The sequence below is a fragment of the Aquarana catesbeiana genome, linkage group LG02, assembly GCF_042186555.1.
Source record: "Aquarana catesbeiana isolate 2022-GZ linkage group LG02, ASM4218655v1, whole genome shotgun sequence".
NCBI lineage: Eukaryota > Metazoa > Chordata > Amphibia > Anura > Ranidae > Aquarana > Aquarana catesbeiana.
Genome location: NC_133325.1, coordinates 195,200,677 through 195,224,974, shown reverse-complemented (window position 1 = coordinate 195,224,974; position 24,298 = coordinate 195,200,677). Strand labels below are relative to the sequence as shown.

The 24,298-nt window shown below is 44.4% G+C and overlaps 1 protein-coding gene across 3 annotated transcripts in view; it reads right to left on the bottom strand.

Annotated features, from left to right (window-relative positions):
* The window catches only part of RUBCNL (rubicon like autophagy enhancer), a 126,278-nt gene extending 103,140 nt beyond the window's left edge, over window positions 1-23,138 (bottom strand). Inside the window, exon 1 of one of the 3 annotated variants that reach the window (XM_073614139.1) lies at window positions 22,999-23,138. Coding sequence is in view for 2 of the 3 variants with exons in the window: in XM_073614141.1 (XP_073470242.1) it covers window positions 3,748-3,811 (64 nt within the window). In the remaining variant the exon portion in view is untranslated. Of the gene's footprint in view, window positions 1-3,747; window positions 3,950-22,998 lie in introns of those variants that run through there. The other 2 variants (XM_073614141.1, XM_073614138.1) reach the window with 2 other exon arrangements.
* Between the last annotated feature and the right edge of the window lie 1,160 nt (window positions 23,139-24,298).

Sequence of the window (24,298 nt, the reverse complement as noted above, 5' to 3'; positions counted from 1 at the left end):
CAGGCTGATCGCCTCTATGCCATACCGCATTGATGCAGTAACTCATGCAAAAGGAGCCCCAACCGAGTATTGGTATAGTGCATGCTATACTGTACATACTTTTCAGTAAGCCAACATTTCTGTATTAAAAATCCTTTATTGTAATATTCTAATTTTCTGAGATACTGAATTTTGGGTTCTCATTAGCTGTAAGCCATAATCAAAATTAAAAAAAAAAAAAAAAAGAAGAAGAGGAAAATGCTTGAAAATATATCATGCTGTGTGAAAACGCATCTATATAAAATATGAGTTTCGCTATTTGAATTGAATTACTGAAATAAAATTAACTTTTCGAACATACATAAAATGTATTAAACTAAATGCATTTGACCTGGGGGCTCTTATATCACCATCAAGATGATAATGTTCACAAAAGTTTACCTCCTGTTTTTTCATAAATTTAAATTTCACACACAGAGAGCCAATTCACAATCTACCAATCTACCATTTGTAGACATTAGAAAAATTTACCTTTTGTTTAAAAGAAAAAATCTCACTTAATTTGAACATCTTCACCATAAACATTTTATAGTGTCCTAATAAGCGACAATATTTCTGAATACAAATTAGATGGACTATCCAATACAAGCCATTTTCAAAAAGTTACCACTAGCCAAACTGGAAAAAAATAAAATAAATGCCTTGTTTTTTGCCATTAAAATAAAATGATATTAAATAGCACTTGCAAGACATTACCACCAAAAAAAAAAAAAAAAAAACAAAAAAAAATATATATATATTTTTGACCCACAAAGTGATGTGTCACATTTCTAACATTACTGCAGAATTATTAGCCTATTGCTAAATTGTACAAATGCTTGTGGCGTTAACTGGCTAAGAATACCAGTGGTAAGTGCCTCTCAAAGTTATCAGCTCTACCAGCATAGACTATGCCTCCACCAGCTGTATCCTTTGGTAAAAAGTAAAACCAATAGTCCAAAAGAAATTGTGACATCCTTTGTAATTGCTGTGACAGGAAGCCAGGTCTGGGGAAGTCAGCCACAGATCTTGTGACTGGGGTCTTTCAGGAGGTATAAACTGACAAGATCTACTCAAAATGGAAGTGTTGAAAAACTGAAAGGAACTGTCCCTTAGGCTGCCCATACACTGTTCGAATCTCACCGGTTTAGCAGGAACTGCTGAGATTCGAACCATTATTGGGCAGGCTAAATGTAGCAAGTTGATCAACTTGGTACAACCAGCCTCCCAGATTCACTTGTGATTAGTGCAAGCGGTTGCTATAGCCGCTAGCGATAATCACTGCCTTCTCCTGGTGGAGGTGGCTTCCCCCCCACCGGGAGAAGAAAATTGCTCAGGCAGGGGGATTCCTCTGTCAACACTGTGTCGATGGGGGAATCATGCAAAATTCTTTTCTGTAACCTGTGGTTGCAGGAAAGAACTTTGCACGGTCTATGGCCTGCCTTAGGCCTCATGCACACTGCAGGTCAAAAAGGTGCTTCAAGCATTTGAGCTTTTTTTTTCTCTGCCTGTAAACTCCCCTCCATGCACACCATAGGTTTCACGAGTTAGTGGTAGGGGGGTTTACAGGTAGAAAAAAAAAAAAAAAAAAAAAAAAAAAAAAAAAAAATTTTTTTTAAAAAGTGCTCTAAAACTCCTTAACGCTCATGAATGCTAGGCACCTTCCCATGTTGGCTAAAATTCTGGGCAATAGAATGCATTAACACCAGGCACGGGAACACCTGTTAACGTCTGTACAGCAAGCCGTTTTACCACGTTTTGCCACTGCCAAACTCCTGTAGGGGGGGGGGGGGGGGGGAGCATCAAGAGCATACAGTGTGCATGAGGCCTAATGAGGAATATAGGAGTCACAATTTGTACTACATGGCCACAATTTCCTATCCGTTTTTATTACTGAACTGCACATCCAGCAAAAAAAAAAAAAAAAAAAAAAAAAAAAAAAGTCTTCTGCTTTATGGTCCCCTAGTATGACATCATTTCACATGATCAAGTTCACAAGGGCAATTTCACCACGCTTGAACTATACCCTTCCTATGAAGAACACATTCAGACCCAGTTAGAGCTTTTTTAGGCAGACAAAAAAAGAGGTGTCTCCAAGTGCAGGATTAAAAGCCATTTTCCCCAGAAAGAATTAAAAACACTTACAAGATCTGACGAATGTAAAAGCATATAATCATAAGTAATGCAGATGGTCCGGCAGGCATGAAGGTCCTTGACGTATAGAGGTTATCAGAGCTGTGTCAAACTGCAGTGGAGGATCCGGGACCATAAAAATCCATGTAAGCTGGTGAGCAGTTAGCAAAAACGAGGCCTGTGATGGACGGAGATCCCGAAAGTGACGTCAGCAATGAGAGACGAGAACCAGCGTGGACCGCAAACCTGAAGTAGTCATCAATAAGGGACGCGTTTCGGAACATGCGAAAAGGAAAAGGAACCAGACATTCCAAAACGCGTCCCTTACTGATGACTACTTCCGGTTTGCGGTCCACGCTGGTTCTCGTCTCTCATTGCTGACGTCACTTTCGGGATCTCCGTCCATCACAGGCCTCGTTTTTGCTGTTTCAAGATGCACAATAAGAAGGCACTTGAAGAAAGATGGGCTGCATGGTCGAGTCGCCAGAAGAAAGCCATTACTAAGCAAATGTCACAAAGTATCCCGCTTACAATATGCCAAACAGCACAGAGACAAGCCTCAAACCTTCTGGCACAGTCAAAATTGATGGCAAGATGAATGCAGTATGTTATCAAAAAATACTGGAGGAACATTTGCATTCATTAGCCAGGAAGCTGCGCATGGGATGTACTTGAACATTCCAACATGACAATGATCCAAAACACAAGGCCAAGACAAGGACAGAAGTACACGTTAACATTTTACAATTAGTGCAAAGAAAGCAGAGCCGATGTCAAAAACAGACAGATTAACCTTCCAAAGCAAGCTGCAAAATATCAGTCACCTAAATGGAGTGCAAGGACCTTTTCACCTAATTTATATTTGTTTTACTAAAATCAGGCAGACAGTGTTAAAAATGGATACTGCAAAATTAAACTGGCTGAAACTATAAAACATGTAATTCAGGCAGTCTGCTTAATCTTTTGAAGCAATTCCCACTGATGTTTCTGGAGGGTAGACAACTCGCTGGCATTTTGTTTCCCACCAAGACTCCAAAGTCAGGATGTTCTTGCAATAATCTATTTTCTTACACAAGACCATAAATCAAAGGTTTTCACTCCTGGATTTATTCATTTTACATCATTGAGATTGCATCATTGAAGAAAAGCATCATCATATACAGCAACTATGTAATAGCAATCCCTCCAGTTCCCAAAAGACAGATAAAGCCAACATGATATTCAAGTCTCCAAACAATCACATACATCAGTTTAGGCTTAAGTTAATTGTTAAATCCCTTTAACTCACTACCATCAGTAGTCTAAGCTCAAATACTCACATGAATACGTGAACAAAGAATATATCTACTGTACCAAGCAAACATTTTCATTTAGAATACAGAAACTAGTCAACCCAAGCTAAATCCAAGTATGTATTTCTAGCAAGAAAAAGGTTCACAAAAAGTTGCTATTATATAGGGATAACTGCATATATGTTGATTTACACATCTTGCCCTACCTTCTTTTTAAGAAAACACAATGCACTTCAAATCAGATGGTTTTTATATCAAAGATAAACCTAATTAAACATAACACAAACCTTGGTAACTCACTCACCTGACAGATCATCAAGAAAGTAAAAGTAGTAGGAGGGACTGGCATGCAATGCGAATGAATACATCTTGAAAAACACAAAAATATACCCAAAGCTTGAACAGTGGAAAGAACTGGACTAATACTAGACCAAGACTATCAAAACATTGTTGATAGGACAAAAATCTAGATTTTGTATAATAAGGAAGTCCGTTTTAGCAGTGCTGGGAATTTTACAAAAGCTATGTGGGTAGAACAAAATGAGGAACAAGAACTAACTCCCTACATATGTCATGTAATGACTATATGCCGGTTAAAACTGAAAGAAAAAATAGCTGGGGTTCAACTCTAAAGAACACCAAAAACTGTACAGTCGTGCGTGATTATGTGCTGTATACACGAGCATGGTATCTGCTAGCAGTGAAGTCCTTCCCAGCCATAATACTTCAATTTTTGATGCTAGGTCTTCTTTAACCAGCTGAATGCACAAGAATTTGTGACATTTAATGGCAAAGGGAAAACCTAGCTTCAGGGTCTGTTCACACTGAGGCACCACGACTTGCAGCGCGACTGCCTCAGGCAACCCAGGACACGACTCAGCGGCGACTTGCAAAACAACTTCTGTATAAAAGTCAATGCAAGTCACCCCCAAAGTTGTACAGGAACCTTTTTCTAAGTCGGAGCGACTTGCGTCGCTCAGATTAGAACGGTTCCATTGTACAGAACGGGACGCGACTTGTCAGGCAGCTAGGTCGCCTGACAAGTTGTCCCAGTGTGAACCAAGGCTTAAAGCGGCGTTCCAGCCGCGATGTTTTTTTTTAAAAAAGTCAGCAGCTAGAGTTTTAATAAGGACACTTACCTGTCCAGGGACCCCGCGATGTCAGCCCCCCAAGGCCGATCCGTCCATCAGATCGGGTGCTGGCGCCGCCATCTTAACGAAGGGAAACAGGCAGTGGAGCCTTGCGGTTTCACTGCGCGGCGCTTTGTGAATGGCCCTTTTTTCTGGGACACACACGTCCCAGAAGACAATGGGGCAGCTCGCCGAAGAGGAGGAAGCGCCATGGAATAGGAAGAGGCAGATTAGGAAGACTGCCTAGCAACAGGGGTTTCTGGTAAGTAATTTTTTTTTTTTTCTCAAATTTTTTTTATATATCTTTTTGAGAATGTTAATGTAATTTTTTATTTTAGGGTGGACCTCCGCTTTAAGTCCATAACGAGTATAGACGGCAACTCTGAATGCGCTTGACAAATTCTTTATTGGCTACATAAAGACAAAATATCCCGAATTTGGGATATTTGTCTTCATATATGAAGCCAATAAAGAATTTATATCAAGAGCAGAGTTGCTAGCTATGCTTGCTATGGATTAACTGCTTTGAGAGTTTAAACGCCCCTAGCCAAAGCACCAGTCTCCAGCTTCTGAATAATGGACACAGCTTGGGTCTATTTTCCAGAAAAACCTAGCTTTCTATATAGCTGCCCATGTGCCCACTGAAGATCAACCCTCTATCTTCCCTGATGACCACTGTCACAAAAACCCGATGGCGTGGAATGGTGTGAGTGGTCACTAGCAAAGGAACAGAATAGGATTTTTTATTGGGACACTTGTGGCATCAATTGAGATTTTCTTGACTACAGTATACATACACTTTTAAAAAAATTAGACAAGTCGTACTGTACTGAAGCGTTTGTGCATCTAAAGCCAAGTAAAAAATATATTGCAGATTACCAAATTGATGATGGCAACTGCAGTCATTTTCTATTTTAATCCCCCCCCCCACCCCTTTTACACCTCATTAACATGGGTGATCTATTCTGCACACCCATGTGAAGGGTCGTCTTCACCCATCCAGGAGGCACAGGTGTTCCAAGCAGCCTGTTCAAATCAATGACAGAAGGGGGGGCTGCATAGACCTGCACAGAACAGACTGCATTCTGATCCATGCATCAGTCCTCTATAGATGTACACTGAGGACTGAGGCTGAGAACCGCTGTCCTACAATTACCCCTGACGGTCATGTTTTCCAGTTTTCCTTTACTTTGCACAGCTGCTTTAAAATCAATGACATGGTATTGATAAGAGCCATTTTAGCTAAGGGAATTTCCCAAAACATGGCCCAAGGTTGAGAACCACTGCACTAGGACACGCTTGGATCCCTGCAGGTACAAGCATCTGCCCGCCCATCATTGATTTCATCAGGCTGCCTGCACACAACACCTGTCTGTCCGGTCTGTCAATAACTAGGGACTTGGCAACAGCTGAAAGGAATGATAGCAATGAACTGTTAAAACTTGCATAATGGCTTTTCTTTCTAGTCAGAGTAAGCTTCCAGCCTGATCTGCACCGCTCAGTGGAATACACCTAATGGGGGAAATAGATGCTGGAGCAGTAGACCCTAAAGTCGGCTTGGCATTTTTTCCAAGGTTGCAACCCTCAAAACACAAACAAAAAATACAGAGGCGGTTCTATTGTTCATTAGATTTCAAGCTCACACTTCCATCAGGTCACAACCTGCAGGCTTACTTCTCTTCTGACATATCCAATTCAAGTTTAATAAAAGAAAGGCAAACATGGTAAAAAATGCACTCCACCATTCTGACCTTGGAACAATTGGCGCTGTGCCTGAGTGGGGATTAAAGGGTTTGTTACCCCAACACTTCATATTCCTGATATGTGCCTGCTGTACCATGTACTTGAATGAAAAAATATCCTGTTCTCTTTTTATTGCTTCCTTTATGTGAAATCCTGCTAGTCTTCTTGCTTTCCTATTAAAAACTGACCACACCAAGCAGGGGAGCACACCGTGGCCAGCAAAGTGGTTCTGTTATCCTGACCGTCATGACGTGATCAGGATAACAAGCCTGCATGAGGGCACGGCGATCGGAGGTGCGGTGTGGTATGGAGCCTCTGACGGAGGCTTCTTACCACGTGATCAGCTGTGACCAATCACAGCTGATCATCGCGTGAATCAGGAAGTGCCGGTAAATGGCTTTTCTCGGTTCGCGCTGACAGGAAGAGCTGATCGACGGCTCTCCCTGTCAGATGGGGGGGGTCTGCGCTGATAATCAGCACATTGATCATCAGTGCAGCCCCCCATCAGAGGTGCCCATCAGCTGCCAGCCTGTGCCCCATAAAGAGCGTCTGTCAGTGCCCAAAGTGCCATTCAGTGCCCCATCAGTAATGCCCGTCAGTAGCTCCTCATCAGTGCTGCCTATCCAGTGCCCATCATTTTTTTTTTTTTCAAAAATGTCTGTTTTTTAGTTTGTTTAGCAAAAAATAAAAACCCCAGTAGTGATCAAACACCATCAAAAGAAAGCTCCATTTGTGGGAAGAAAATGATAAATTGTTTGTGTACAGTGTTGCATGACTGCGCAATTGTCATTGAAAATGCGACAATGCTGAAAGCTGAAAATTGTCCTGGGCAGGAAGGGGTCAAAGTCTCTTGTATTGAAGTGGTTAAATAAATCTCAGTAGATTAAATCTGCCAATACTCTGGTAGGCTTGTACAAAATAATATATATATTTTCCTTTCTTTTCAATAATGCCAGAGACTTTACAAAATGTCAGTCAACAGAAATGCTTCCCATTTATTTGTTTAGAATTCGATTTTGGTATGAATGGAATTTCCTAAATGAAAACAGTCACTGTCAGGAATTTTTTGTGACATTTTTCTTCTTGCCGCTCCTTTGAATTTTGAGAATAGACTCTATAACTACAACCCTTGATTGAATAGGTATAGGAGAATTTTATGGGATTTTTGAAAAGGTGCAAAATAAGGTCCAGTGATAAAGTCTAAAGGAGTAGTACAAAATGTTTTATTTAAAGACAGAATACAAAATCATTAAACAATTATGGCAAGTACGTTTCAACACAATTTTATGGATACAGCGCTTTGAAATGAAATTCAACATGTTTTGCCCATATTCCGCGCTTCTACAGGGAATGCTGTCCATTAGAGGTACAAGCCTTCTATTGAGAAAATATATTATATAAAAATTTAAAATCATAACACAGAGGTTGGTGGTCTGAAAGGGACTACCTTACCCCGACTACCAGAGGGAGCCTTTTTTTGTCCTCTCGGGTTGAACGTTGGGACCAAGAGGTGGATGTGACGTAGTTTGCACATGCGCGGCGCGGTCTTTTCGTCGGCACCAGGCCTGAAAGGACGGATTGGGGCTATTTAAGGCCGCTTGTTCCAGCCATCACACGCTGCTGGAACCACAGGGACATGTATGCTACTGCAGGACACCAGGTAAGTGTCTACATGAACGTTTGTATTAACTTTTTACTGCACATTTAATCTAATGTCTTGATGTCGGTGTTTGCCAGTTTGAAGCGCACATTTGAGCGCTTTATGTTAATGATTTAACCTCGCTATATTATGTGCATTTAAAGCATTTTTTATTTGTTTTCGCTTGTTTTTGGTTTTTTAAGCCGTAGGCCCCTTTCACACTGGGGCGGTGGTAAAGCACCGATAATTTTAGCGGCGCTTTACCGTCAATTTTGCAGCGCTATTCGGTCACTAGCGGGGCGCTTTTAGCCCCCGCTAGCAGCCAAGAAAGGGCGGCAGCCCTCTCCCGCCGCCGATAAAAGTGATCTTCCGGCGCATCAGCCGCAGAGACCATTAATCAGAGAGCGGACCGCTGGCCGAAGTAGAGGATACCGGGGTTATGGCAGCTAGCTGCTGCCATAACAACGATATTCCTCTTCATAGTCAAGATGTATAGCGGTGTGCGGCGGTCCGTAAGTAGTTAAAGGAGAAGTCCAGCCAAGCTCGTTTGGCCAATTAGTTTTGCACTTCTGGGACCAGTTTTCAGCAGAGAGAGGTCCAAAGTCGGCCCTCGGCTCGCGTCACTGGAATCAGTCCACCAGGTGCCTGGACTGATGCCCATCTCAGCCTCTCATCGAACCACTGAGGGCCTGAGACAGCTCATCGCTCCAGTGAGCAGGGGGGCAGAGCAGAGAGCTGTTAACTGGCAGGCAGCAGCTCTCTGCTTGGGGAGATGAGAGAACCGAGCCATCAGAGATGTTCTATTACTCGCTTCTCAGTGCAGAGGTGGCGGGGGCATCCACCTACGTCAAAATCCAACACACACTTCTCTTTTAAGCATTACCTTTGAAATCATTGAAGGTGGCTCACAAGCATTGGTGCCTCATAAAAAGTGACATACTGCTTAATTTTAACAGGTCACAACACAACCATTGTAATATTGGCAGGCTTTGAAAGCAGTTGAGGCTTTAACCACTTGCACACCACACTATAATAGATATACGGCTGCAGTGCTACTCTCTACCAGGAAAATGCTTCCTGCGTGCCCCCTGGGGCGTGCTTCAGGAAAAGCACAAAATACACAGGCTCATAGCAACTAATGTTTGCAATTTAGAAAATGAAATCACTTAACCCTTTTCTTCACTCTGCACCAGCTGTAATGAAAGCCAGAAAAACAGATGACTTGATTGTTCAAAAAGCCCAAAAATGTAAAAATAAAATTCAAGCACGCTGAGCGTTTAGACCCTGTGGAGTGGATTCTGGGGTGTTCATGTAGGCAGAAAGAGCTTCCAAAATGGAATTCCAACAGCTTTCAGAGCCAGCAAGGTAGCAATGCTACAGAGGCCAAGTGGAAGGCTCTCCCACATGTACGCCAACGCCAGTTGCACACAGAAGCTGAACCCACACGATTTTATTCCCGCATGGCAGTCTCGATTTCGGCTGCAATTTCAGAGACATCTGTGTGGTTTTCTGCACAGATGTCAATGGAAATCGCAAAAAAGTAGTACATTAACTACTTTTTGAAATCTCACCGATTAGGACAGTGCCATTGCCTCTGATTTGACATGTCAAATCGCACCAACTTTAAACAGGGCTTAGGCTTCGGTTACACCTGAGCGATCCAGATCGCAGGCGGAATCACCACGATTCTGTCCGCGAGTCCAAATCACGAGACACTTATGCAATGCCATTACCTCTTAATGGAACCCCAATCGCACCACAATAAATTGAGGCAAAATCGCAACTCTGTCGCTTAAAAGAAGCTCCAGATCCTTTTTGAGCAAACGTTGCCATCTGTCACAATTGGAGCGCGATTTATCTCATGTCAAAATTGTGCCGCGATTGGGGTGCCATTAAGTAGTAATGGCATCGAATAAGCGCCCCGCAATTTAGAAACGCGCCAGTTTCGCCCACGATCCGGATCGCTCAGGTGTGAATGGACCCTTTCTCTAAAGTAAGGGGATCTGGGGGACTAGTGTCTCCATTGGAAGATTTTCCTTCTATCCTTGCTCTGGTGACAACTAAAAAAGCTGAGTTAGACTTACCGGTAACTCCTTTTCTGAGAGTCTTCCAGGACAGCCCATGAGACCTTGGGCTCCTCCTACCAGGACAGGAAACACGTCACCCCCACCAGATAAAAGGGCGGTCCTCCAGGCCCATGTCAGTATTCTCAAGAACTGTAGGACCCTGCAAAACATATGCATAATACACATAACTTCAGACAATACCGGGTGGGAATCCGGCTGTCCTGGAAGACTCTCAGAAAAGGAGTTACCGGTAAGTCTAACTCAGCTTTTCTCCAAGCGTCTTCCAGGACAGCCCATGAGACGATGAGCCAGAACTTACCAGTCTAGGGAGAGACAACTGCCTGAAGGACCTTACGACCAAACGCCTGCTCCTGAGCTGATAGGAGATCCAGGCGATAATGTTTAATGAAGGTCGAATAACTGGACCAAGTGGCAGCCCTGCAAATTTGTTCCGGTGAGGCACCAGCCCTCTCAGCCCAAGACGTAGACAAGGCTCTAGTTGAGTGCGCAGTAACAAAAGGTGTAGGGACCTCCCTAATTTTGTAAGCTTCCAAGATGGCTTGCTTTATCCATCTAGCCAATGTGGCTTTAGATGCACTATTCCCCTTGTGAACTCCAGAAAAGAGGACAAACAAGGCATCAGTTTTCCTAAAGGTCTTCGTGACCTCAAGATAGACCAAGAGAATCCTTCTTACATCTAGAAAACTAAATTTTCTTTCTAAGTCGCCCTGTGGCAAACTACAAAAGGTTGGCAATACAATGTTTTGAGATCGGTGGAATGTACTTGCCACCTTGGGCAAAAAACCTGGATCGGTTCGTAACACAACTCGATCCTCAAAAATTGTGAGGAAGGGCTCCCTAACTGATAGGGCCTGCAACTCACTTACCCTACGAGCTGAGGTAACAGCTATAAGGAACACAGTTTTTAATGTAAGTAATTTAACTGACATACTTTCCAGAGGTTCAAACGGAAATTCTACCAGAGTTTGAAGTACTAGGGACAGATCCCACGTTGGACAACTTCTCACTACTACTGGTCTGGTCCTAGAGATAGATTTGAAAAATCTGGCTATAGTGGGATTTTCCAGGAGAGAAAACTGGAGGAACACACTAATAGCTGCCGCCTGTACCTTTAGGGTACTAACAGAAAGACCTTTGTCGACACCCTCTTGGAAAAATTCCAAAATAGACGGAATATCATGAGTTAATCTATCATTTTCAGATAACCATGAGTTAAACCTTTTCCAAACTTTGGAATATATGGCTCTAGTAACTGGCTTCCTGCAATTAACTAGAGTCCTGACTACTTTGTCAGAGAACCCTTGGGCGCTCAGTATCTTTTCTTCAGATATCAGGCCGTCAAGTTTAAGGAAACCACCTGAGGGTGTGATACTGGACCCTGCAATAATAGGTCTTCCCTTTTCGGAAGACTCCACGGAGGCTCTGAAACCAGAGACTGTAGCAGGGAAAACCATGGCCTCTTGGGCCAAAACGGGGCAATTAGAATCAGATCTGTCTCTTCCAGCCGAAACTTCCGGAGGACTTCTGGAATCAGCCCGATTGGCGGAAAGGCATAACATAGGCCTGGAGGCCACGGGTTCGCCAGAGCATCAATCCCCAAGGCTTGGTCTGCCGGGTTCATGGAAAAGAATATCTCCGTCTTGCGGTTGTTTCGGTTTGCGAACAAATCCGCTACCGGATAACCCCATCTCTTGGTGAGGTCTGCAAAGACTTCGGGATGAAGGGACCAGTTGTCTCGGTCTATCCTGTGACGGCTGAGATAATCTGCCAGGCAATTGTTTTTCCCCTTCAGGTGTACAGCAGAAATGGAGGCTAGATTCCCCTCTGCCCATGAAAGGATCTCCTGGGCAATGGACTGAAGCCTCCGGCTTCTCGTGCCTCCCTGCTTGTTGATATACGCGACTGTCGCTATATTGTCTGACAGGATTTGGAGGTTGTGACCCCTGATCTCCATCTGAAAAGACTGGAGGGCTCTCTGGACTGCAAGCAGCTCTCTTTGATTGGATGAGGCCCTTGCCTCCTCTGGGGACCACTCTCCTTGTGCTACTGCATTGCTGAGGTGGGCCCCCCATCCCCAGGAACTCGCATCCGTGGTAATCCTTCGGGAAATGGGAAAGGACCATGGGAGACCTCCTGCTAGGTGCTGACCAGCTCTCCACCACCACAGGCTTCTTTTTATCCTGTCGGGAAGCCAGATCCTTGACTCCAGGGACCTTACGTCCCCGTCCCAGTTTCTTAAAAGAAACCTTTGTAACGGACGCTGACAGAGTCTCGCCCATGGTACTGCGGGAAAACATGAGATCATAAGACCCACTGCCCTCGACACCTGTCTCAGAGAGACCGACTGGTTGGTCTGCAATGTAGACATAGTCTGGAACACTTTGGTAATCTTCTCCTGAGGAAGAAAAACTTTTTGGTTCACGGAGCAAAAATCGTAACCCAGATAAAGTTACTTTCTGGGCCGGAATCAAGGACGATTTTTCTTTGTTTATTAGCCAGCCTAGGGACTGTAAGAAGTCCTGTACAGCCTGGAGATCTTCCAACAGCCTTTGGTATGATTTTGCCACTATCAGGAGGTCGTCTAAGTAAGGGATAACCGTTATTGCCTTTAATCTTAGAGGAGCCAGCACTTCCCCCAACACCTTCGTAAAGATGCGTGGGGCTGAGGAAAGACCGAAGGGGAGGGCCTGAAATTGAAAATGTCGGGTCCCCATACCCGTCTTCACTGCCAATCTCAAAAACTTTTGGAAGGCTGGATGGATAGGGATGTGAAGATAAGCATCCCTTAAGTCCAACGTGGCCATAAAGCAGTTTGGGTATAGTAGGTTTTTGATTGTAAAAACCGTCTCCATACGAAAATGCTTGTATCTGATGGACTTGTTTAAGGTCCGGAGATTCAGGATAAGTCGAAACTTTCCTGCTGGCTTTCTGACCACAAATACATGGGAATAGAATCCCTTGCCCCGCTCCGATCGAGGAACAGGAATCAGGACTTTTTGATCTAACAAGTCTCCGATCTGGAGACCCAGAGCCCTTGCTTTCTCCCGATATTGTGGAGGAAATGTGACCAACAAACGTTCTGGTGGTTGGTGAACAAACTCCAGCCTGTACCCGTTGGTCACTAGGTCCAGGACGAAGGGGCTCAGAGTGACTGCTGCCCACTGTGGGATGAAGGCCCTCAATCTCCCTCCCACCGGGGAACACAAGTCACTGCGGCTTGGCAGGCTGTTGAGGAGGGTTAAATAGCACTCCCCCTTTGCCTCTGCCTTTGTGCCCAGTCCAATGCTTTTTTGGCCTGCTGTCCTTTTCTCTAGGACTCCGTTGCCTGTTTTGGCCACGAAAAAATTTTCTGGCTGTCTGAACTCTTTTTCTCTGGAAACGCCTTTTTCTTATCAGCCGTGCGTTCCAGTGCCTCCTGTAGACCTGGGCCAAATAAATGATCGCCAGTTAAAGGAAGGCCACAAAGGCGCAACTTGGAGGCCGAGTCCCCTGACCAGGTCTTAAGCCAAAGGCTTCTCCTGGCCGAGTTCACTAGAGCCGAAGTCCTGGCTGACATTCTTACTGACTCAGCGGAAGAATCTGCCAAAAAACCCACTGACTGAAATAGGAGAGGAAAAGACTAAAATTTGCTCTCTGGGAGGTACCTGCTGACAGATGTGACTGAATCTGAGTCAACCAAACCTCCAGATTTCTGGCCACACAAGTGGAAGCCAAAGCTGGTTTCAGGTTTCCAACTGCTGAGTCCCAGGCTCTGTGGAGAAGGATATCCCCCCTCTTGTCCATCGGATCCTTAAGCGTACCCATATCATCAAACGCCAGGTCCGAGTTTTTTGAAACCTTTGAAAGAGGTGCGTCTAACTTGGGATTCTTATTCCATGGCTGCGCAGTGTCCTCATCAAAAGGAAACCTCCTTTTTAGGTTACTGGAGAAGAATGGTTTTCTCTCAGGATTATCCCATTCCAGTTTAATAGTATCAACCAAAGAACTATGAACTGGAAACACACTTGATTTTCTCTTATGTAAACCTTTATACATAAGATCATGTTTGGATAACTGAACCTCTTCCTCTTTTAATTCAAGGGTAGTATAGATAGCCTTTAATAAGTCATCTACATCCTCCACAGATAACTTAAATCTTGAGCCTCGAGTGGATTCTCTATCTCTGGGCTCTGTATCTGACCCTGATTCTTCCAGAGAAGAACAGGTAGATCTGACCTCAGCCTCAGAGTCTTCACTCTCTGCCTGCTGCGGAGTGCTTACTGACGCCTTCAGTGAAGACAGACTCTCTGCTGGAGTCTGGAGCTTGTCAATAAGCGTTCTAAAGGAACTGAAGGTGGACGCAAGCTCATCCCTAACAGAAGTAAGCATCTTCTGGCAAGAGGCAACCGGGTCATCCTTTACTAGGCCTTCTATACAGGTGCGACAAACTGCTTTGCTCCATGAGGAGCTCAATTTGTTTGCGCAAACCGCACATTTCCTTTTAAGTGGCTGCGCTTGGGCCTTGTCCTGAGTCTTGGTCTGCAAGACAAAATAAATGCCCCACAATGTAATTAAAGCCACACAATCACTCCGTAACACCACGTGCAGGAGGGAGGAAATGTGTCCCCTTACACCCACTACTACAGAGGGGGGAGGGGGAGGGAACACTCACAGGGATAGTAAGGTGGTGACAGAACACCCCAGGCTTACCTGTGAGGTGCTGGTGTTGGGAACTGCATCCGCTGCCTGTGCAGGTACTGCAGGAGGATCCATTCTGCCCCTCTTGGTCATCCACAGCCTGGCTGCTTAACACCAAGAAACACCAGCAGCCAGCGTTCTCTGTTCGCGCCGTTTATGAAGACTGGAACCTCGTCTCCGGCGCCCGATGATGATGTCATATGCCCCGGAAGTAACCCTCTCCAGGCACTTCCTGTGGGCCAGCTTGGAGCGCAATAGCTCCGCCCCCTCGAACGCTGCGGCTTCCTCCATTCCTTGCTCAGATCAGCCAGGCTGTCGGCAGGGAAGGACAACCGAAGCTCAGCTGAGCTAGAGTGCAATGCACTGCGCTAGGGGCACGACCTCACACCGGTCCTGGCCCTCTCCAGGCACTGAGGACAGAGAACAGCAACACAGCCAACCTCCCCAGCGGTGTGCTGCTTCTGGCAGAGGAAGAGGTAAGTGATATGCCCCAGAAAAAGGCCATACAAAGCCCCTGCTTATAAGGCCTATGGGAGCAGGTTCCATGAACATGTTACCCCCCCCGTCCGGAGGAAACACAAATAACTGACATGGGCCTGGAGGACCGCCCTTTTATCTGGTGGGGGTGACGTGTTTCCTGTCCTGGTAGGAGGAGCCCAAGGTCTCATGGGCTGTCCTGGAAGACGCTTGGAGAAATTTAGGATTTTCTTTAACTCTCAGTGAGAATGGTGAATATCCCTAATGGGGCACAGCATTAAATATCTGACATATGTTCTAATTTCTCTCCACTCAAACCAAGTCTTAAAAAGGAAAAGTTCACTTTTTTGCAGGTAAAAACAAGGTGCACCTTTTTAAAAAGTGCTTTTTTTTTTTTCTTTCCAACAAAAATGGGTTAATATCGATCTTGAAGGCAGCTAAATCTTCAGCATCTTATACATTTCTGCCAGTGCCGGATACCTGCCCCCTAGTCAGGTTTTATGACACAGCAGTTGATGGGTGGAACAAAAGCACACACAGTGGGGGGGTTGAGCAGGTACAAGAAGCATCCGCAAATATTGAAGATTCTTCAGCTGCTGTAGGTCATCAAGAACTTGTTCATACTAGTGGCAGTCATGGTCGCAGCTCTGAAAAGAGAACCGCAGTGGGTTGATTCCATAGGCATTTGACAAGTGGCTAGGAGGTGCCATGTTGCCTTCTGAATGCCCTTTTTCATCTTTGAAGGATCACAGTCTTGTGCCGCAACTGAATGCATTACGCGTAGTTGCGGTGTGTCCCTGTCCCCTAGAAAAGGTTGTGCTTGGTGGTGGTATTGCCTGCTTAACATGACCTGTTATAGAATTACATGCTGCACTGCAAGCGTGACCGGTGTACTAGCAGGACTATTGGCCATGCTAACTTGTGATTTGACAAAACAGCTTAACTATTTTTTTTTTACCACCCACCAGATATGTAGTCTAGCTTTTGAGGTCATCAGCCATGTAAACTTGTGGTTATTAATACAGCAGCTCAGTGGCCTTATTTTACTGCCCCTTCCCAGCGATGATGTCCACAGACCATAAAGGCCCATTCACAACAGGTGCAGTGGGCTGCGTTTGTAAAACACACTCCATGGTATCTAATGTGCACAGTTCACATCATTGTAGGATTAAAATTCTGAATTTGTTTAAAACACAAGTAAACACAATGTATTTCACATAAAAGCCCAAAGAAAAAGGAAGTGACCTCAAATCAAATGCAAGCAGAGAAGCCTCTAGCAATGCTAGATGCGCCAGAAACATGTAAACACGCGTCAATGCACAGGCAAAAAGTGCACAAAGTTCCACTTCATCCATGTCACCATACAGCAGTGGGCTGCTTTGCAGCAACAACTACTGGAGGTGCAATATTAAGCAGCATGTCTGCATTTTTTTGCACCATGCTGCACCGAGAACAGGGTGCACAGACCATGGTTTTCTATATGCCCTTGCAATGACTGGCACCCCACCAGTGCAGAAAACCGCAGGTCATCGCACTACATGAACGGGCCCTTGGGATACACCCACACCTGAGTGACGCAACACATCAGGTTTGTGTCGCATTTGTCAAAAGACAGCCCATTCACTTAAAAGAGGGCTGCCCTACCCACACGACAAAGTAGCTACTACACTTTTTTTTTTTTTGGTAGTGAGCCAAGTGCATTTTGTGTTGCGTGTTTTGTCACGTGACTTCTACCTGCACTAAGAAATAATGGTACCACAAGTGTGATTTTAGCACTTTTTATGTGCCTTTCCAAAAACACTCCTGCTAATGTGGCCCTCACCCCAGATGCTCTGGAGTGTGTTTGTGAGCGCATTCACCATGAATGGTAAGGAAAAAAAAAAATTATATATATATATATATATATATATATATATATATATATATATATATATATATATATATATATATATATATATATATATATATATATATATATACTTTGTTCATTAAAGTGTATTTTTTCTAAAAAAAAAAAAAATTGAGTTTGCAAAACCGCTGTGCAAATACCACGCGCCAAAAGATTGCAACGATCACTTCTTTTTCCACTAGGGTCTCTGATAAAAACAAAAAAAAAAAACAAAAACACCCCAAAACCATTTACTCCAGGTTTTTTTGTATTATGTAAAACATGTTGCACCAAATAGATACATGTTCAGGCAATAAAATTGCACATGCTCTTGGAATGGCGACAAACTTAAAAAGGAAGGAAGGAAGGAAGGAAGGAAGGAAGGAAGGAAGGAAGGAACAAACGAAGGAAGGAAGGAAGGAAGGAAGGAACAAACGAAGGAAGGAAGGAAGGAAGGAAGGAACAAACGAAGGAAGGAAGGAAGGAAGGAAGGAACAAACGAAGGAAGGAAGGAAGGAAGGAAGGAACAAACGAAGGAAGGAAGGAAGGAAGGAAGGAAGGAACAAACGAAGGAAGGAAGGAAGGAAGGAAGGAAGGAACAAACGAAGGAAGGAAGGAAGGAAGGAAGGAAGGAACAAACGAAGGAAGGAAGGAAGGAAGGAAGGAAGGAAGGAACAAACGAAGGAAGGAAGGAAGGAAGGAAGGAACAAACGAAGGAAGGAAGGAAGGAAGGAAGGAAGGAAGGAACAAACGAAGGAAGGAAGGAAGGAAGGAACAAACGAAGGAAGGAAGGAAGGAAGGAAGGAACAAACGAAGGAAGGAAGGAAGGAAGGAAGGAACAAACGAAGGAAGGAAGGAAGGAAGGAACAAACGAAGGAAGGAAGGAAGGAAGGAAGGAACAAACGAAGGAAGGAAGGAAGGAAGGAAGGAACAAACGAAGGAAGGAAGGAAGGAAGGAAGGAAGGAACAAACGAAGGAAGGAAGGAAGGAAGGAAGGAACAAACGAAGGAAGGAAGGAAGGAAGGAAGGAAGGAACAAACGAAGGAAGGAAGGAAGGAAGGAAGGAAGGAACAAACGAAGGAAGGAAGGAAGGAAGGAAGGAAGGAACAAACGAAGGAAGGAAGGAAGGAAGGAAGGAACAAACGAAGGAAGGAAGGAAGGAAGGAAGGAACAAACGAAGGAAGGAAGGAAGGAAGGAAGGAACAAACGAAGGAAGGAAGGAAGGAAGGAAGGAAGGAAGGAAGGAAGGAAGGAAGGAACAAACGAAGGAAGGAAGGAAGGAAGGAAGGAAGGAACAAACGAAGGAAGGAAGGAAGGAAGGAACAAACGAAGGAAGGAAGGAAGGAAGGAAGGAACAAACGAAGGAAGGAAGGAAGGAAGGAAGGAACAAACGAAGGAAGGAAGGAAGGAAGGAAGGAAGGAACAAACGAAGGAAGGAAGGAAGGAAGGAAGGAAGGAACAAACGAAGGAAGGAAGGAAGGAAGGAAGGAAGGAACAAACGAAGGAAGGAAGGAAGGAAGGAAGGAAGGAAGGAACAAACGAAGGAAGGAAGGAAGGAAGGAAGGAAGGAAGGAAGGAACAAACGAAGGAAGGAAGGAAGGAAGGAACAAACGAAGGAAGGAAGGAAGGAAGGAAGGAAGGAAGGAACAAACGAAGGAAGGAAGGAAGGAAGGAACAAACGAAGGAAGGAAGGAAGGAAGGAAGGAACAAACGAAGGAAGGAAGGAAGGAAGGAAGGAACAAACGAAGGAAGGAAGGAAGGAAGGAACAAACGAAGGAAGGAAGGAAGGAACAAACGAAGGAAGGAAGGAAGGAAGGAACAAACGAAGGAAGGAAGGAAGGAAGGAACAAACGAAGGAAGGAAGGAAGGAAGGAACAAACGAAGGAAGGAACGAAGGAAGGAACGAAGGAACGAAGGAAGGAACGAAGGAAGGAAGGAAGGAAGGAAGGAAGGAAGGAACAAACGAAGGAAGGAAGGAACAAACGAAGGAAGGAAGGAACAAACGAAGGAAGGAAGGAAGGAAGGAACAAACGAAGGAAGGAAGGAAGGAAGGAACGAAGGAAGGAAGGAAGGAAGGAACAAACGAAGGAAGGAAGGAACAAACGAAGGAAGGAAGGAAGGAACAAACGAAGGAAGGAACAAACGAAGGAAGGAAGGAAGGAACAAACGAAGGAAGGAAGGAAGGAACAAACGAAGGAAGGAAGGAAGGAAGGAACAAACGAAGGAAGGAAGGAAGGAAGGAAGGAACAAACGAAGGAAGGAAGGAAGGAAGGAAGGAACAAACGAAGGAAGGAAGGAAGGAAGGAAGGAACAAACGAAGGAAGGAAGGAAGGAACAAACGAAGGAAGGAAGGAAGGAACAAACGAAGGAAGGAAGGAACAAACGAAGGAACGAAGGAAGGAAGGAAGGAAGGAAGGAAGGAAGGAAGGAAGGAAGGAACGAAGGAAGGAACGAAGGAAGGAAGGAAGGAAGGAAGGAACGAAGGAAGGAACAAACGAAGGAAGGAAGGAAGGAAGGAACAAACGAAGGAAGGAAGGAAGGAAGGAACGAAGGAAGGAAGGAAGGAAGGAAGGAACAAACGAAGGAAGGAAGGAAGGAACAAACGAAGGAAGGAAGGAAGGAACAAACGAAGGAAGGAACAAACGAAGGAAGGAAGGAAGGAACAAACGAAGGAAGGAAGGAAGGAACAAACGAAGGAAGGAACAAACGAAGGAAGGAAGGAAGGAACAAACGAAGGAAGGAAGGAAGGAACAAACGAAGGAAGGAAGGAAGGAAGGAACAAACGAAGGAAGGAAGGAAGGAAGGAACAAACGAAGGAAGGAAGGAAGGAAGGAAGGAACAAACGAAGGAAGGAAGGAAGGAAGGAAGGAACAAACGAAGGAAGGAAGGAAGGAAGGAAGGAACAAACGAAGGAAGGAAGGAAGGAACAAACGAAGGAAGGAAGGAAGGAACAAACGAAGGAAGGAAGGAAGGAACAAACGAAGGAAGGAAGGAAGGAACAAACGAAGGAAGGAAGGAAGGAACAAACGAAGGAAGGAAGGAAGGAACAAACGAAGGAAGGAAGGAAGGAACAAACGAAGGAACGAAGGAAGGAACAAACGAAGGAACGAAGGAAGGAAGGAAGGAACAAACGAAGGAAGGAAGGAAGGAAGGAAGGAAGGAAGGAACAAACGAAGGAAGGAACAAACGAAGGAAGGAACAAACGAAGGAAGGAACAAACGAAGGAAGGAACAAACGAAGGAAGGAACAAACGAAGGAAGGAACAAACGAAGGAAGGAACAAACGAAGGAAGGAACAAACGAAGGAAGGAACAAACGAAGGAAGGAACAAACGAAGGAAGGAACAAACGAAGGAAGGAACAAACGAAGGAAGGAACAAACGAAGGAAGGAACAAACGAAGGAAGGAACAAACGAAGGAAGGAACAAACGAAGGAAGGAACAAACGAAGGAACGAAGGAAGGAACAAACGAAGGAACGAAGGAAGGAACAAACGAAGGAACGAAGGAAGGAACAAAACGAAGGAAGGAACAAACGAAGGAAGGAAGGAAGGAAGGAACAAACGAAGGAACGAAGGAAGGAAGGAACAAACGAAGGAAGGAAGGAAGGAAGGAAGGAACAAACGAAGGAAGGAAGGAAGGAAGGAACAAAGGAAGGAAGGAAGGAACAAACGAAGGAAGGAAGGAAGGAAGGAACAAACGAAGGAAGGAAGGAAGGAACAAACGAAGGAAGGAAGGAACAAACGAAGGAAGGAAGGAACAAACGAAGGAAGGAAGGAAGGAAGGAAGGAAGGAAGGAAGGAAGGAAGGAAGGAACAAACGAAGGAAGGAAGGAAGGAAGGAACAAACGAAGGAAGGAAGGAAGGAAGGAACAAACGAAGGAAGGAAGGAACAAACGAAGGAAGGAAGGAAGGAACAAACGAAGGAAGGAAGGAAGGAAGGAACAAACGAAGGAAGGAAGGAAGGAACAAACGAAGGAAGGAAGGAAGGAAGGAAGGAAGGAAGGAAGGAAGGAAGGAAGGAAGGAACAAACGAAGGAAGGAAGGAAGGAAGGAACAAACGAAGGAAGGAAGGAAGGAAGGAACAAACGAAGGAAGGAAGGAACAAACGAAGGAAGGAAGGAAGGAACAAACGAAGGAAGGAAGGAAGGAAGGAAGGAACAAACGAAGGAAGGAAGGAAGGAAGGAAGGAACAAACGAAGGAAGGAAGGAACAAACGAAGGAAGGAAGGAAGGAACAAACGAAGGAAGGAAGGAAGGAACAAACGAAGGAAGGAAGGAAGGAACAAACGAAGGAAGGAAGGAAGGAAGGAACAAACGAAGGAAGGAAGGAAGGAAGGAAGGAACAGACAAACGAAGGAAGGAAGGAAGGAAGGAAAAGACAAACGAAGGAAGGAAGGAAGGAAAAGACAAACGAAGGAAGGAAGGAAGGAAAAGACAAACGAAGGAAGGAAGGAAAAGACAAACGAAGGAAGGAAGGAAAAGACAAACGAAGGAAGGAAGGAAAAGACAAACGAAGGAAGGAAGGAAAAGACAAACGAAGGAAGGAAGGAAAAGACAAACGAAGGAAGGAAGGAAAAGACAAACGAAGGAAGGAAGGAAAAGACAAACGAAGGAAGGAAGGAAAAGACAAACGAAGGAAGGAAGGAAAAGACAAACGAAGGAAGGAAGGAAAAGACAAACGAAGGAAGGAAGGAAAAGACAAACGAAGGAAGGAAGGAAAAGACAAACGAAGGAAGGAAGGAAAAGACAAACGAAGGGAAGGAAGGAAGGAAGGAAAAGACAAACGAAGGGAAGGAAGGAAGGAAGGAAAAGACAAACGAAGGGAAGGAAGGAAGGAAGGAAAAGACAAACGAAGGGAAGGAAGGAAGGAAGGAAAAGACAAACGAAGGGAAGGAAGGAAGGAAGGAAAAGACAAACGAAGGGAAGGAAGGAAGGAAAAGACAAACGAAGGGAAGGAAGGAAGGAAGGAAGGAAAAGACAAACGAAGGGAAGGAAGGAAGGAAGGGACAAACGAAGGGAAGGAAGGAAGGGACAAACGAAGGGAAGGAAGGAAGGGACAAACGAAGGGAAGGAAGGAAGGAAGGGACAAACGAAGGGAAGGAAAAGACAAATGAAGGGTCGGAAAGGAAGGAAGGAAGGAAGGAAGGAAGGAAGGAAAAGACAAAACGAAGGGTCGGGAAGGAAAAGACAAACGAAGGGTCGGAAAGGAAGGAAGGAAGGAAGGAAGGAAGGAAGGAACAAACGAAGGGTCGGAAAGGAAGGAAGGAAGGAACAAACGAAGGGTCGGAAAGGAAGGAAGGAAGGAAGGAAGGAAGGAAGGAAGGAAGGAAGGAAGGAACGAAGGGTCAGGAAAGGAGGAACGAACGGGCATAATGTTTGGGGTTATAAGTAATTTCCCAGAAAAAAAAAAAAAAAATAATAAATATATATATATATATACACACACACACACACACACACACACATACACACATTCACAGATTTAAACAAGTAAACAAAACGTGCCAGAAAAAGCCTGATCGGCAAGTGGTTAATATGCACATAAACACAACACATAGCAAGGCAAAAAAAATAAATAAATAAATAAAAAAAAACGCATGTAACATGCACACCAACACGTTACAAAAAACACAGATACATTGTGAAGTGAACGAACCCTTATCGTAAGCAACATTTCCAAAGCGTTTGTAATAATATATAGGAGCAGTGCAGTCCAGAAATACAGCAACACACGGCCATTCACTGCTGAGGGACAGCCAGACGGACGGACAGGAGGACCTGTTCACCTTATTGACCCGCCATTACCAATATGTAATGTAGGAGAACAAAGAGGTGACCTCGATGCTCGGGGTGTATAATAAGACTGGACTCGGGGTCTATCACTGTCCTCCTATCCCCACACTAGAGCAGTCCTTACCTCAGTGCCCGGTCTCCGTACACACTACACGTGATTCCCAGCCTCAGCTGCTTCAGCATAAATAAACCGTGAATTGTGTGGAGAAGGTCACTGGCTTTCCTCACACAGGAGCCCCTCCCCCCGCCCCACTGTACCGCCCAGCAGCTGACACAGTCTGATATCCATTCATAGGGTCAGCTGAGTGCGGTGGGGGTGGGGGACTACAACAACTGCTGAGGAGAAGGGGGGCCCCATAGCACACACGTGTTCCTGGTTTGAGGCGGGGAGGCTCATAATAAACGGTGACACAAAACTCCAACAAGCCTGATCACTTAAATTCGATGACCGCACAAAGATTGTCCCTTGCTGTAGCCCACTAATAGTGCGAAAATTCCAACGGAAATCGCGAGCTACGAATTTTGAAAAAAAAAATTCATTCGGAGTTTGACCACGTATGACCTCCATAATACTAACCATACACCAGTCAAAAAAAAAAAACGCTTGAACGCATTTTTGAAAAACGAACACGCGGTCGTGAGAACAAACAATTTTGCCATCATGTAATGAAGAATTTTGAATGCAAACTGTTCTGGTGAGAAACACATTATCAATAATATAACTGGTGATGACACCCTAGATGTGAAAAAAAATTAGTGTAGCTGCCCCTTTAAAAAGTGAAAAAAAATCACTGCTAAATATATATTGTCAATAAATAAAGGTGTAAGCACTTACAATAGTCATATAAATAGTAAACAAGTGATATAGCACATGCCATTAGGGTTGCCACCTGTTCGGGATTCGCCCAGACAGTCTGGGTTTTGAATTTTGTGTCCGGGTCTCAGGCGGACTGAAACCCGGACATATTATTCAAACCGGGCTGTGGCTCCCCAAGTAACCAAGATGGTCACACAAATCTGGGGGGGGGGGGGATTTGGTCACTGTTGTAGAAAGACCCACTATCCTCTTTTGCGCTAATAAGCACACATTCAGTCTAATGGTATAATGCATCTTTAACCACTTCACAACTGGCCACTTAAACCCACCTCCTGACCAGACCAATTTTCAGCTCTCACACTTTGAATGACAATTACTCAGTCATGTAATACTGTACCCAAATGAATTTTTTGTCCTTTTTTTCACACAAATAGAGCTTTCTTTCGGTGGTATTTGATCACCTCTTAGGGTTTTTTATTTTTTGCACTATAAATGAAAAAAGACCGAAAATTTTGAAAAAAAAAAACACATTTTTCTTAGTTTATGTGAAAAAATTTTGCAAATTATTAATTTTTCTTCATAAATTTTGGCCACAATTTATACTGTT